At 39.3% G+C, this 12,239-nt stretch overlaps 1 protein-coding gene and 1 non-coding gene across 2 annotated transcripts; both read right to left on the reverse strand.

The window, feature by feature from the left end:
* Window positions 1-7,687: 7,687 nt before the first annotated feature.
* Window positions 7,688-7,826, reverse strand: LOC121780500. The gene has a single exon (XR_006046041.1). It is a non-coding gene; the product is annotated as a small nucleolar RNA Z247 (small nucleolar RNA).
* Window positions 7,827-10,408: 2,582 nt separating this feature from the next.
* On the reverse strand, window positions 10,409-11,784 carry LOC121779145 (rust resistance kinase Lr10-like). Its single transcript, XM_042176479.1, has 3 exons — window positions 11,620-11,784; window positions 10,784-11,014; window positions 10,409-10,720 (listed from the first exon to the last, which is right to left on the reverse strand). The coding sequence occupies exons 1-3, from the start codon at window positions 11,782-11,784 to the stop codon at window positions 10,409-10,411; spliced, it is 708 nt and encodes a 235-aa protein (XP_042032413.1).
* Window positions 11,785-12,239: the final 455 nt, after the last annotated feature.

Consider the following 12,239-nt stretch of genomic DNA (forward strand, 5'->3'; position numbering starts at 1 on the left):
ATAAGAATACCTAATTGGAGCGAGTTTATTGTCACTTTGTAGGAATGACTCTACTCCCTCAAATAAGGACAAATGCCTTCTTCGGAATTTGTATATCAAAAACCCGATTATCAAAGGACAAATAATTATTCTCGGTGTCCATATGATGATACTAGAGATGATGGCTGGAAAAAGAGAAGAAGAATGCATTTAGTAACATGACCAAAAAACTTGTGCTGAACAGTAAAAAGTAGAAACAAATTCCTTGATTCATTATAAGTATTGATATTTAGAAATGGGTTGAAAACTAATGCAAATGATATCCGTAGGTCCATGATTGGTCTCTTTTTCTTTTGGATACAAATTTTAAGAAACGCAAAGATGAAAAAGTTAGTGGAACGTGAATGAAATGGAATTAGTGAAATATAAGGTAATATTATATTTTAAGTGAAAATGAAAGTATTAAAAGAATGACCAAAATGACAAAACGAAACTCTTATTTCCTATTACCATACTTGAGAACACCAATTGAGTTGCCAAGGGTGCCATATTTTTGTTGAGGTATACCAATTGAGTTGCCATATATTTGTTCCCATCAACTACATCAGATACACAACATCATCGTCATCGTCATCGTCATCATTATAATAAGTAATTAAGAGAAAAGAAATTAAAGATTCTTACAGTTGTGGATGATATTATAGAAGATTAGCAAAAGAAGTCCAGATCCGATGATGATAATCACAAGGGGATTTAGAGCTCCAGTAAAACAAACTGGAGTTATTTTTAAGGACATAAAGTTAGCAACTTTATCCGTTGTGTTTGTAGTGAGACATTAAGCAAATTGCGCACCTATTATTGCCAGACATGTCACGACAAGCACTGCAGATATACATTACACAATATATAAGGAACTAGGATTATAAGACACCCAATATGTTAAAATTCACTAAACTCGGTAGCATTTTATTCAGGTAACACTAATATCTTTACTTATTTTAAATTCTTCTTTCAAGAGATGACTTATGCATATTAAGAATACTACAGCATAAATTTATAAAACTTACCAATGAATACAATTATGTAATTGGCTGATAGCAGCCCTTGATGGTAGAAGTCTGCCAATTAAAAATGAAAAAAAAAGTGTAATAGTCATTAAATCACGAAGTTTGGTCAAAATCCAATAAGGTCTAGTACATAAGATTTGAAATCATAAAAATTAAATAACGACATCCATTATCAAAAGACACATTTTGTACAAAATGAGAAAGACTGGAACTTCGTAACTTATATTTACGATTTCAAACATTACGAGACTGGCCAGAACTTGATCAAATTTCATAATTTAAATAATAACAATTAACTCAGAGAAAAATGAAAGTAAAGATTCTTACAGGTTTGCATCCCTCCCCGAAAGGAAGTTAAAAAGAATAATACTAACAGACCAATAATTCCTATTATGATCGTCACAGGAAGGCTTACCCCTGCAATTATGAAAACTGAAATTTCTTTCACAAAATTAGTTCTCTTGTAATCTTATAGCCATTAATAATAAATCTAGAGAAAATTGATAAATGACAAAGAAAAATAACCTAGAATGGCTAGAGGAATTAGGAAAACTCCTGCATAAATAGATAATAATCATTAAATTAGGTAGTTATTATTTAAGAACATAATTATAAGCTGTTAGTATTCAAATGTGAATCCTTACGTGCAGGTGGTCCTAATAACGTATATAAGAGTTTCCCTGCATATATTTTCCATAATCAAAATCATTAGCATTAGCAAATTAGTGATGAAACTCAACTAACATTCTTGCTTGGTTTCTTACTCCATATTGTGACTTGTTCGCCGCACCAAGAACAGAAGAAGAGTTCAAATCCATACAAGACAGATTGCTGGATTTCCTCAAATGAAACATTCTTCTTCGAGTACTCGAATCCTGGCCACGATGTCATCACTATAAGATCCAATTCACATGTTTGTGGCACCTCTGAGGCCTTGAGGCGCCCGACCTTTACGTATCTAAATCCAGGAGCGGACGAATACGAGGCGCAGTGTGGAGTGATGTTTGTGAAGAGGGAAGAAGAATTATGTAATGGATGGGGGCAGCTAATTAAGTTAACTGACTGTTGTAGAATTGAATAGTAATTGTAGTAAGGATCGATGGAGTTGAAAGGAGGAGGAGAAGATGAGGAAGGGATGCAGAGTGTGTCATTGTTTATGGAAGCATCAATCAGCATGATGGTGGAGTTTTGGTAGTTGATGAATTTGACATAGTATTTGTGAGAGTTTAGGTGGAGGGAGGTGATGTTGTTTTCGCAGGTGAGTTCGAATTCGGAACGGCCGCAGTCGTTGGGATCGCTGGTGAGGCGAAAAGGGTAGCTGATGTTGCGAATAGCACCGCAGGAAGAAGGAACGCAGTTTGCATCGAGGGAGAGAATCAAGAGAGATGAAGTGAAGAGAAAGATGAAGATGAAGATGGAGTGATGAGATGTGATCATGGCTGGATGTGAAGTTTGCACATTTGATTGAGTCTTCTCCAAATCAATATGAATATGAAGGGTAGTAGCAGGCTTATTGTATTCAGCAATAATAACAAACGCTCCAAACACTACAACCTCTAATTAAAAATATACTAATATTTTGAATGATGCAGGCCAAACAGAGTGCAAAAAATAAATGAGACAAATATAAAGATGTGAATTATGATAATGACTTATAAGTCCAAGAGCAAGCAAAGCACTTGAATGTTTGATAATCCAATAGTTTCTTCCCTAGAAAAAACATTAGTGTCAAAGTGATGGAGAAATTCCCTACAACATTGTTGATAGATAACCGATAAACCTGTACATCATTGTTTATTTCATGACCCATGACCCCAAACTGTATATATACTTAACTATAATGGCAAACCCCTTTCCCACTGTCTAAAGCAATAGCAGTGAATCACTTACAAAAAATAAAAGATGATTAATTGGCATAAAAACTTGCTTAAATGGAGCAAAACTTGCTTAAATGGAGAGCCTATACATAAACATAAATAGTAAGCGTTACATTGTTTTTAAGCCCATTTTAATCATGGTAAACTCATTAATAATATCGCAGTTCACTTGTTTCCTCAAATGAACATTCTTCTTCAAGTACTCGAATCCCGGCCACGATGTCATCACTATTAGATCCAATCCACATGTCTGTGGCACCTCTGAGGCCTTGAGGTGCCCGACCTTTACGTATCTAAATCCGGGATGAGATGAATACAAGGCGCAGTATGGAGTGATGTCTGTGAAGAGGGAAGAATTATGTAATGGATCGGGGCAGATAATTAAGTTAACCGACCGTTGTAGAGAGGAATAGTAACTGTAGTAAGGATCCATGGAGTTGAAAGAGGAGGAGATGAGGAAGGGATGCAGAGTGTCATTGTTTATGGAAGCATCAAGCAGCCTTATGGTGGATTTTTGGAAGTTGATGGTAAAAGAAAAGCTGAAAACTCATTTGTGAAGATGAAAATAATGTTGCAGTGAAAATTATCACAAAGAAGACGCAACGAATTGATAATGTTTTTCGAAATTGTGTTTACAGCTGCTGCTACATGGCTTATATACTAGGCAATTGATTCATCTAGACTAAATGAGTTTTGACCTAGTTAGCTACACAACAAAGATCACTACAGACAAACTGTTGCACTTGTAACAGTAACTAGGCAACGATTCTCTGTCTTCTTAGGTGCTGTTCAACAGCTGTGTTTGTGGTCTTTCATTTCACTCTAGTACCAACAAGGATGTCTTTCCAGCTAGGATTTGTGTTGTGCACTAGAGGCATACCATTCTTGCATTCTAGGATCTTTACTTTATTCATTGCAGTATCATGTATTCCATTCACACCATCAGCTTGTGAATCAAGTTGTTTGATTGCAATATTAACACTTCCCCTCAATTCAAGCGAGGAGATGGGACTAAGCGGTTTAGTCATGTGAAGTGCAAGTCGTGAAAAACGTCCATCAATATTAACATCAGTTTGTTCCTGAGTCTCGTGAAAAATTGGTGACTAAGCGGTTTAGTCATGATGTCCGCAACTTGATCCAAGGTGGGAACATGCCGCAAGTCCACTTCTTTCTTGACCACCTTATCACGGATGAAGTGCAAGTCGATTTCCACATGTTTCGTCCTAGCATGAAGAATGGGGTTAGATGCAAGGGCTATAGCGCTCAGATTATCTACCCAGATTGTGGGAGCATCCTTTCTTTTTATCTTCAGCTCCTCCATGAGTGAATTTATCCATGTGACTTCACACGCAGCTTCAGCCAAGCTACGATATTCTGCTTTCGTGCTTGATCTCGAAACCACGGACTGTTTCTTTGATTTCCAAGATACCAAGTTCTTCCCCAGGTAACAGCAATAACCACTCACTGATTTTCTGTGTTGCCCAATCAGAATCTGAAAAGGCAGTAATAGTTGTATTTGAAGCTTGAATATGCAAACCATAGTCCAAGGTCCCAACAAGATATCTAAGAATTCGCTTTACAGCCTTCCAATGAGTCCCAAGAGGACAAGACATAAACTGACTGACTTTATTCACACTGAAATTGATTTCAGGCCTTGTGATTGTCGCGTATTGCAACGCTCCAACTGTACTTCTGTACAACTTTCCATCGGTCATGGGATCTCAATCTGATTTACTGAGTTGAGAATTAGAGATCATTGGTGTGGCAGCTCCTTTGGCTTCTTGCATATTTAACTTATTCAGCAGCTCCTTGATGTAGGTGGCCTGTTTAGGTGAAGACCTTCTTGTGTTTTAGAAACCTCAACACCTAGAAAGTGCTTCACTTCCCCTAGATCTTTTAGTGAGAAATGATCACTTAATTGATCAATGACATGCCGAATATCCAATGAATTAGAACCAGTTATCAAAATATCATCCACATAGATGAGAAGATATGTTACCTCGGACTTGTGGATCTTATAGAACACTGATGCATCAACCTTAGACTGAGAGAAACCCATGGAAAGAAGAACAGTGTGCACGGTGAAGAACTAAGCCCTTGATGCGTGTTTCAACCCATAAATGGCTTTGTTTAGTTTGCACACCAATTGAGGATTGTCTTGTTCAAAACCAGGAGGCTGCCTCATACATATATCTTCATGTAAATCACCAGGCAAGAAGGCATTGTTAACGTCAAGGTGGGTGACTTTCCATTGGAAAGAAGCTGCAAGACTAAGTATAATTCTGATGGTTGTAGGTTTAAAAACCGGGCTAAATGTTTCTGTAAAGTCAAATCCCAGTTGTTGTGAAAAACCTTGAGCTACAAGCCTTGCTTTGTGTCTTGCAATGGACCCATCCGCATGCTTTTTTATCTTGAAAATCCAAGTGCAACCTATCAGATTCTTGCCGGGAGAAAGGACAGTAAGAGTCCATGTCTTGTTGCGGAGAAGGACCAAAAACTCAGCTAGCATTACTTCTTTCCAAAATGGAATGAGAAGAGCTGCCAGAATGGATCTGGGAAGGGTGTTTAGAGATATAGTGTATGCTTTTGGTTTAAAAATCCCTCGTTTGGCACTAGTGATCATATGATGTTGATTTGTGACAAGAGGAATTGATTGAGTAGAAGGTGGTGAAGCTTCGATGGGTGATGTAGGAATAGGAGAATGATTTTGATCATTACTAACATCTACTGGAGCAGGATCAGAAACGATGAAGGTTGTGTTGTTAGGAAGTGATGAAGGAGGATCAGAGGGGCTGCTATGTGAGTTTGGTGGGGTGCTAAAGAAACGAGATTGTGGTGGGGAATGAGTTGGTGAAAGGTGTATAGAATTTTGTAAATTGGAGATGACAGGGGAGTTTTGTGATATAGGGAGTTGTGGAACGGGTATAAAATGAGTGAGAGAGGGGAATTGAGGATTAGTAGCAATGGAAGAATATGGAAAAGATGATTCATCAAATAGAATATCTCAAGTAACAATAACTTTTCTGGTGGGAAAGAGGGCTTTGAACCCTTTATGAGATGGACTATAACCAATAAAAGTGGCAACTTCGGATCTGTTTTGCAGTTTGTGCTTGTTATAGGCCGCAAGAATGGGTAACACAAGCAACCAAAGACCTTCAATTGGGTGTAGTCAGGCTTGGATTTAAACAACAACTCAAAAGGAGAGCTATAGGAGATGGTTTTAGCAGGGATTCTATTGATAATAAAGAAAGTTGTAGTGAATGCATCATCCCAAAATTTCGAAGGCAATCCTGCTTGAGACATCAGGGCCAATCCCATCTCGACCATATGTCTATGTTTCCTTTCCGCAAGTCCATTTTGTTGAGGTGTGTAGGGACAAGACACCCTATAAGCAATACCAGATTCTTGCAAAAAAGAAGTTAGACCTTGATATTCTCCTCCCCAGTCAGATTGTAATGTTTTGATCTTGCAAGAGAGAAGATTTTCCACCATAGCTTTGAATGATTTAAAAACAGAAAGAACTTCCCCCTTGGATTTCAAAAGGTATAACCATGTAAATCTGCTAAAGTGGTCAATGAATGTTACATAATAGGAAAAGCCATTTCTAGAGTTCATGGGAGATGGTCCCCAAAGATCACTGTGAATTAGAGACAAAGGAGCAGTATCCTGAGAAACAGAAAGAGTATAAGGAAGCCAATGTGATTTTGCAATGCAACAAGGATGACACAACAAGCTTGATTTCATTGAGTTAAAAGGAATATTACAACTTCGAAGTGCTTTCTCAACAACATCAAATGAACAATGGCCAAGTCTCATATGCCATAGTTCTATATTTCCTACCGAAACAGAATTACAAGACAAAGGAACTACACTAGAAACGGAAGGAAAGTTTCTTAGGGACAGTAGGTGGAAGCTGAGTACTCTTGATTGAATTTGGAAGACTGGAACTGGAAGACTTGATGTGTGGTTTAGGAAAGAGGAAATTATAGAGCCCTTGATCAAGTGTGCCCTTGAGAATGATTGTTTTGGCTTGCAGGTCCTTCACCAGACAAAAATCAGGATGAAATTAAAAAAATGCATTGTTATCTTTGGCAAACTATGATAGACTAAGGAGGTTCCTAGTAATATCAGGGACAAGAAGGAGATTGTCAAGAATCAGATTTTTAGAAGCAATAACTAAAGAAGTAACATTCAATTGACCAATATTACCAATTTTTACTCCAATACCATTTCCAAGTTGAAGTTGCGTACCTCTGTGATATTCGGTGCTAGAGTTCAGATTGGAGAGATCATTTGAGATGTGGTGAGTTGCACCTGAATCTGGATACCAAGAAGCACTTGAGTTCACATCAAAAGCGCATTCTGAAGCTGAGTGGTGTGGCTGGAAGTTCTGTTGTCCACGAGCTTGTGGAAAGTGAGCACTAGGATTGGATGGATGAAAGGAACTTTGCTGATAAGAGTGTGGTTGTTGAGGCTGTCTGGACTGAGAATTGTTAGCTGGTTCATATCTATACCAACATCTTTCAGCTGAATGCCCAGGCTTTTTACAAAGTTGGCAGATCAGCCGATTGTTCGAGCTTCTGCCTCCTCTACCGCCTCTTCCTCTGAAATTAGTTCCTCATCTATTTCCTTGCATTCTTCCAGAAAAGTTTCCTGTTGGTGGATATCCTCCTTCCTTTCTTGACTCAAAGGTGTTAGCAATGCTGGCAGTAGGCTGTGATCCTTCAAGATTCAAAGGAGAGTGCTTTGTAGTTTCTAGTCTAGCTTCAAAGCTCAACAATAGAGCAGTCACTTCTTGAACTGTGGAAGCTTCGACTTTAGAGGTAATGGTGACCATTACGGGGTCATATTCCCTGCCAAGACCACTCAAAATATGCAGAATCTGGTCTTCTTCTTCGATCTTGCATCCTGCAACTCTGACCAGATCACAACAGCTCTTCATCTTGATCAAGTATTCTGTCATGGTTAGTGATTCTTTCTTCATGGTCTGGATCTGCAGTTTATACTGCATTATCTTTGCTTTTGATTGACTAGCAAAGTTAGTTTCAAGAGCATTCCATATGTCCTTCGTGGATCTTAAACCAACAACAAGAACCATGGCACTTTCACTCAAGGATGCTTGTATCCAGGCTGAAAGACGTTGATCTTGGCGATGCCAAAGGAGAAATTCTGGATTTGGACGCATTTGAACAACTTGTCCAGATTCGACCATTTTCGGTGGATGGTCACCAATGAGAAACGATTCCAATCCGTAGCCCTCTATGGTGGCTAGGATCTGTTGTTTCCACATGAGATAGTTGGTGTCACTCAACTTGATAGAAATAGGATGATTGTTTGGGAGAGTGGGAACCAGAGAAGAAGAAAAGTCGTTTGTGACTTGGTTTATGCCACTGGAATCTGCTTCCTCGGCCATGATTTAGAGATTACAAAGAAATGGAGTAGAGGGGTAGGAGAGACAGGTCAAGGACCTGCTCTGATACCATAAAAGAAAAGCTGAAAACTCATTTGTGAAGATGAAAATAATGTAGCAGTGAAAACTATCACGAAGAAGACACAACGAATTGATAATGTTTTTCGAAATTTTGTTTACAGCTGCTGCTACATGGCTTATATACTAGGCAATGAAATCATCTAGACTAAATGAGTTTTGACCTAGTTAGCTACACAACAAAGATCACTACGGACAAATTGTTGTAACAGTAACTAGGCAACGATTCTCTGTCTTCTTAGGTGTTGTTCAACAACTGTGTTTGTGGTCCCTCATTTCACTCTAGTACCAACAAAGATGTCTTTCCAGCTATGATTTGTGTTGTGCATTGGAGGCACACCATTCTTGCATTCTAGGATCTTTACTTTATTCATTGCAGTATCATGTATTCTGATACGATCCCACATCAGTTTCACACGAAATTGTGAAATAGCATATAATAGGAAGTCAACCCTTTACCTTTGACCATGGTTTTGGGTTAAATTAGGGCTTCCTATCTTATATGCTTATCAATTTGGTACGGTGAACGTGGATCCGGATGTCCTACGGAAAGGGGCTACCCGTAGGTGTAACCAAGGGGGTGCCACCGAAAAATGTGGGCCCGAAGGAAAAGGGCAGTAAAGGGGATGGTGGGCCCGTGGCTTTGGGTTTGCCACCCGGAGTGTGCCGTCCGTGGACGTCCGATTTAAAAGAGAGATGGATTGATACGATCCCACATCGGTTTCACACGAAATTGTGGAATAGCTTCCTATCTTATATGCTTATCATATTCCATTCACACCATCAGCTTGTGAATCAAGCTGTTAGATTGCAATGTTAACAGATGGATTTGACATAGTATTTGATAGAGTTGTGATAGAGGAAGGTGACATTGTTTTCGCAGGTTAGCTCGAATCTGGGATGGCCGCAGTCGTTGGGATCGCTCGTGAGGCGGAAAGGGTAGCTGATGTTGCGAATAGCACCGCAGGCTGAAGGACTGCATATCTTTGCCTCAGCACAATGGAGTGATAGAATCAAGAGAGATGAAAGTGAAGAGAAAGTTGAAGATGAAGTGATGAGATGTGATCATGGCTGGATGTGAAGTTTGCACATTTGATTGAGTCTTCTCCAAATCAACATGAATATGAATATGAAGGGAAGTAGAAGGCTTATTGTCTTCAGCAATAAGAACAAATTGTCTTCAGCAATAAGAACAAACGCTCCAAACACAACAACCTCTAATTATTATACTCAGGTTGGAAATGATGCAGGCCAAACAGAGTGCAAAAAATAAATGAGACAAATATAAAGATGTGAATTATGATAATGACTTATAAGTCCAAGAGCAAGCGAAGCACTTGAATGTTTGATAATCCAATAGTTTCTTCCCCCCAAAAAAAAAATAATAGTGTCAAAGTGATGGAGAAATTCCTAACAACACTGTACATTATTGTTTATTTCAAGACAGCTTAGCATAGTTTGCCAGCATTTTCCAACACCAACAATAATACTTTTTCAAACTCATAACATTCTAAAAATTCCTTGAATTGGAACCTCCCACAGCGTCCTTCTCCAACTGACGCGCACAAACTTTCAGTGTTCCATTCTAGTCTCCAATAAAACGTTTTGTCAGCACTTGATAAGACCTTGGGTCCTGACCAAATTTGCTAGCAGCTTCCTCAACCTTGCATTGCTTCTGTTAATTGGTTGATCCCATGACCCCAAACTATAGATATACTTAACCAAAATGGCAAACGCCTTCCCACTGTCTAAAACAATAACAGTGAATCACTTATAAAAAATAAAAGATGATTATTTGGCATAAAAACTTGCTTAGATGGAGCCTATACATACACAATAAATAGTAGTAAGCAATTACATTGTTTTTAGGCCCATTTTAATCATTGCAAACTCATTAATAATATGGTACTTCACTCATGATATGATTATGAACATCTAACAAATACACAATCAGTGGAACTTGTTTCTAAGTGAACATAGATGATAATACAAATATTTCAAGCATTACTAATAATCTCAATAATGTTGTTCTCATTGTTATCATGCAACAATGATATGGAAGCATTTGAATCTGTAGCCCAGCTTTCTTCCTCATTTCCTGCCATAAACGATAGATAATTGGGAATTTGTAGATCTGCGACATCACCTTCTAACATCTCTAACACCTTATTCATTGATGGGCGATTGTCTGGGCTCATTTGTATGAACCATAATGCAACAATAGTCATCTTCCGACCAATGTTTCTATCATCATTTTCCTTAACATATCCAATGTCAATGTCCTTTCCTTGGTTCAAGTGGTCGTATATCTAGTTTGGGAAATACTTACTAGATTCATCATCGTTCATTGTCAAGTCTTTGTTTAAGTTTACCATTTCAATCAATAACATCCCAAAACTATACGCATCAGCCTTGTAAGACACTGCGCCAATGCTTCTATTGATAAGTTCAGGAGCAACATACCCGATGGTTCCTCTGGCAGCCGTCAATGTCACTGCCTCCTTGTTTGCAGTGCATAATTTTGCTAACCCGAAATCAGATATTTTTTGGACGAACTTATCATCAAGAAGAATATTATGAGGTTTGATGTCAAAATGCAACATCTGAATGTCACAATCTAATCTAAGGATCCGAGAGATGTGATCTGTTTAATTTTTAACACTAGTTTGATGCCCCCGTTTAGCGCAGAAAATAGCTTGTTTCTGGTCAAATTCAAGCATTTGATAATAATTAAATATTCCCGTCGGGCCCGTGAAATGAGCAAAGCCCATGAATCTATTCCCATTTACAGCAGTTACCTTTTCGGAGCCTTAGGGTGTCCACTATAAGCCGGAAACTTCCAACAGCCTGCCACTTTTTTGTCCACAACCCCAGTTTATTTATCAGCGCCCCCAAAAAAAAGTGTCCGCAGATATAAGCCAGACACTTCCAATAGCCCCACCATTTTTTAGCTACTTTTTATTTTATTTCATTTTTCGTTTATTTTAAATCAATTGTAATTAAAATTATCGGAATGTAAATAATTAGAAACCGAGGTAATACTGAAATGTAAAAAAAGTATTGGGACCAAATATTCATTGTATTATGGAACCAGGAAAATTATCCAACGAACATTTAAAAATATACATATAAAAACACCGCCACCGTCTACTCGGTGGCGGAATCGGATTCCTTCTCCTCTTCTCCGCCGCCTGCCCCGCCCCCCCACCGCATCCTCAGACAACCCCAGCTGGATCAGACACATGAGCTTGTAGTATATACCCTTGGTGATCGGGGCGGTTGCGGTCTCGTAGAAACTGCAGTTGTCTTGCAGTTGTTTCATCAACTGCACATCTAGGTTCGCCCTCAAGACCTCGTGTGAACCAGTGGCCATGGATGGCGGTATAGAAGCGGCTGTGAGATGCGCGATCCAGACGCGGCCGACGAGAGGCGAGAGGCACCTGCAGCCCCTCTAGCGCTTCGGATAGAGGCTTGTTGGCTCGAAGGGCGTGGGCGCCTAGAGTGTGTAGCAGAGGGCTCTTCGGTTTGGGCGTCGTTGAGGTCGATTGATTGCGAGCCGTTGCCGCTGCTGTAGTTCCCGACTATGTTGTGTCTAGTACGCTTCGCCCCAGGAGCTCCGCCCCGCTCTTGCGCACAGATGGACCTAAATTTCAGACAGTGTTCGAGAACGAGATACTCCTCCCACATGGTGAATTTCGGCCAGCCTTCCGTGTTGAATTGGGTCATCAACAGCACCTTGATGTCGGCTTTGCTTCGGCCACTCTCCGCAGTGAGCAGGTTGTTCTCGTATATGCCCGCAAATCTCTTGGTGGCCCTCAGAATCCTAGA

This window comes from Salvia splendens, chromosome 19, assembly GCF_004379255.2.
Source record: "Salvia splendens isolate huo1 chromosome 19, SspV2, whole genome shotgun sequence".
NCBI lineage: Eukaryota > Viridiplantae > Streptophyta > Magnoliopsida > Lamiales > Lamiaceae > Salvia > Salvia splendens.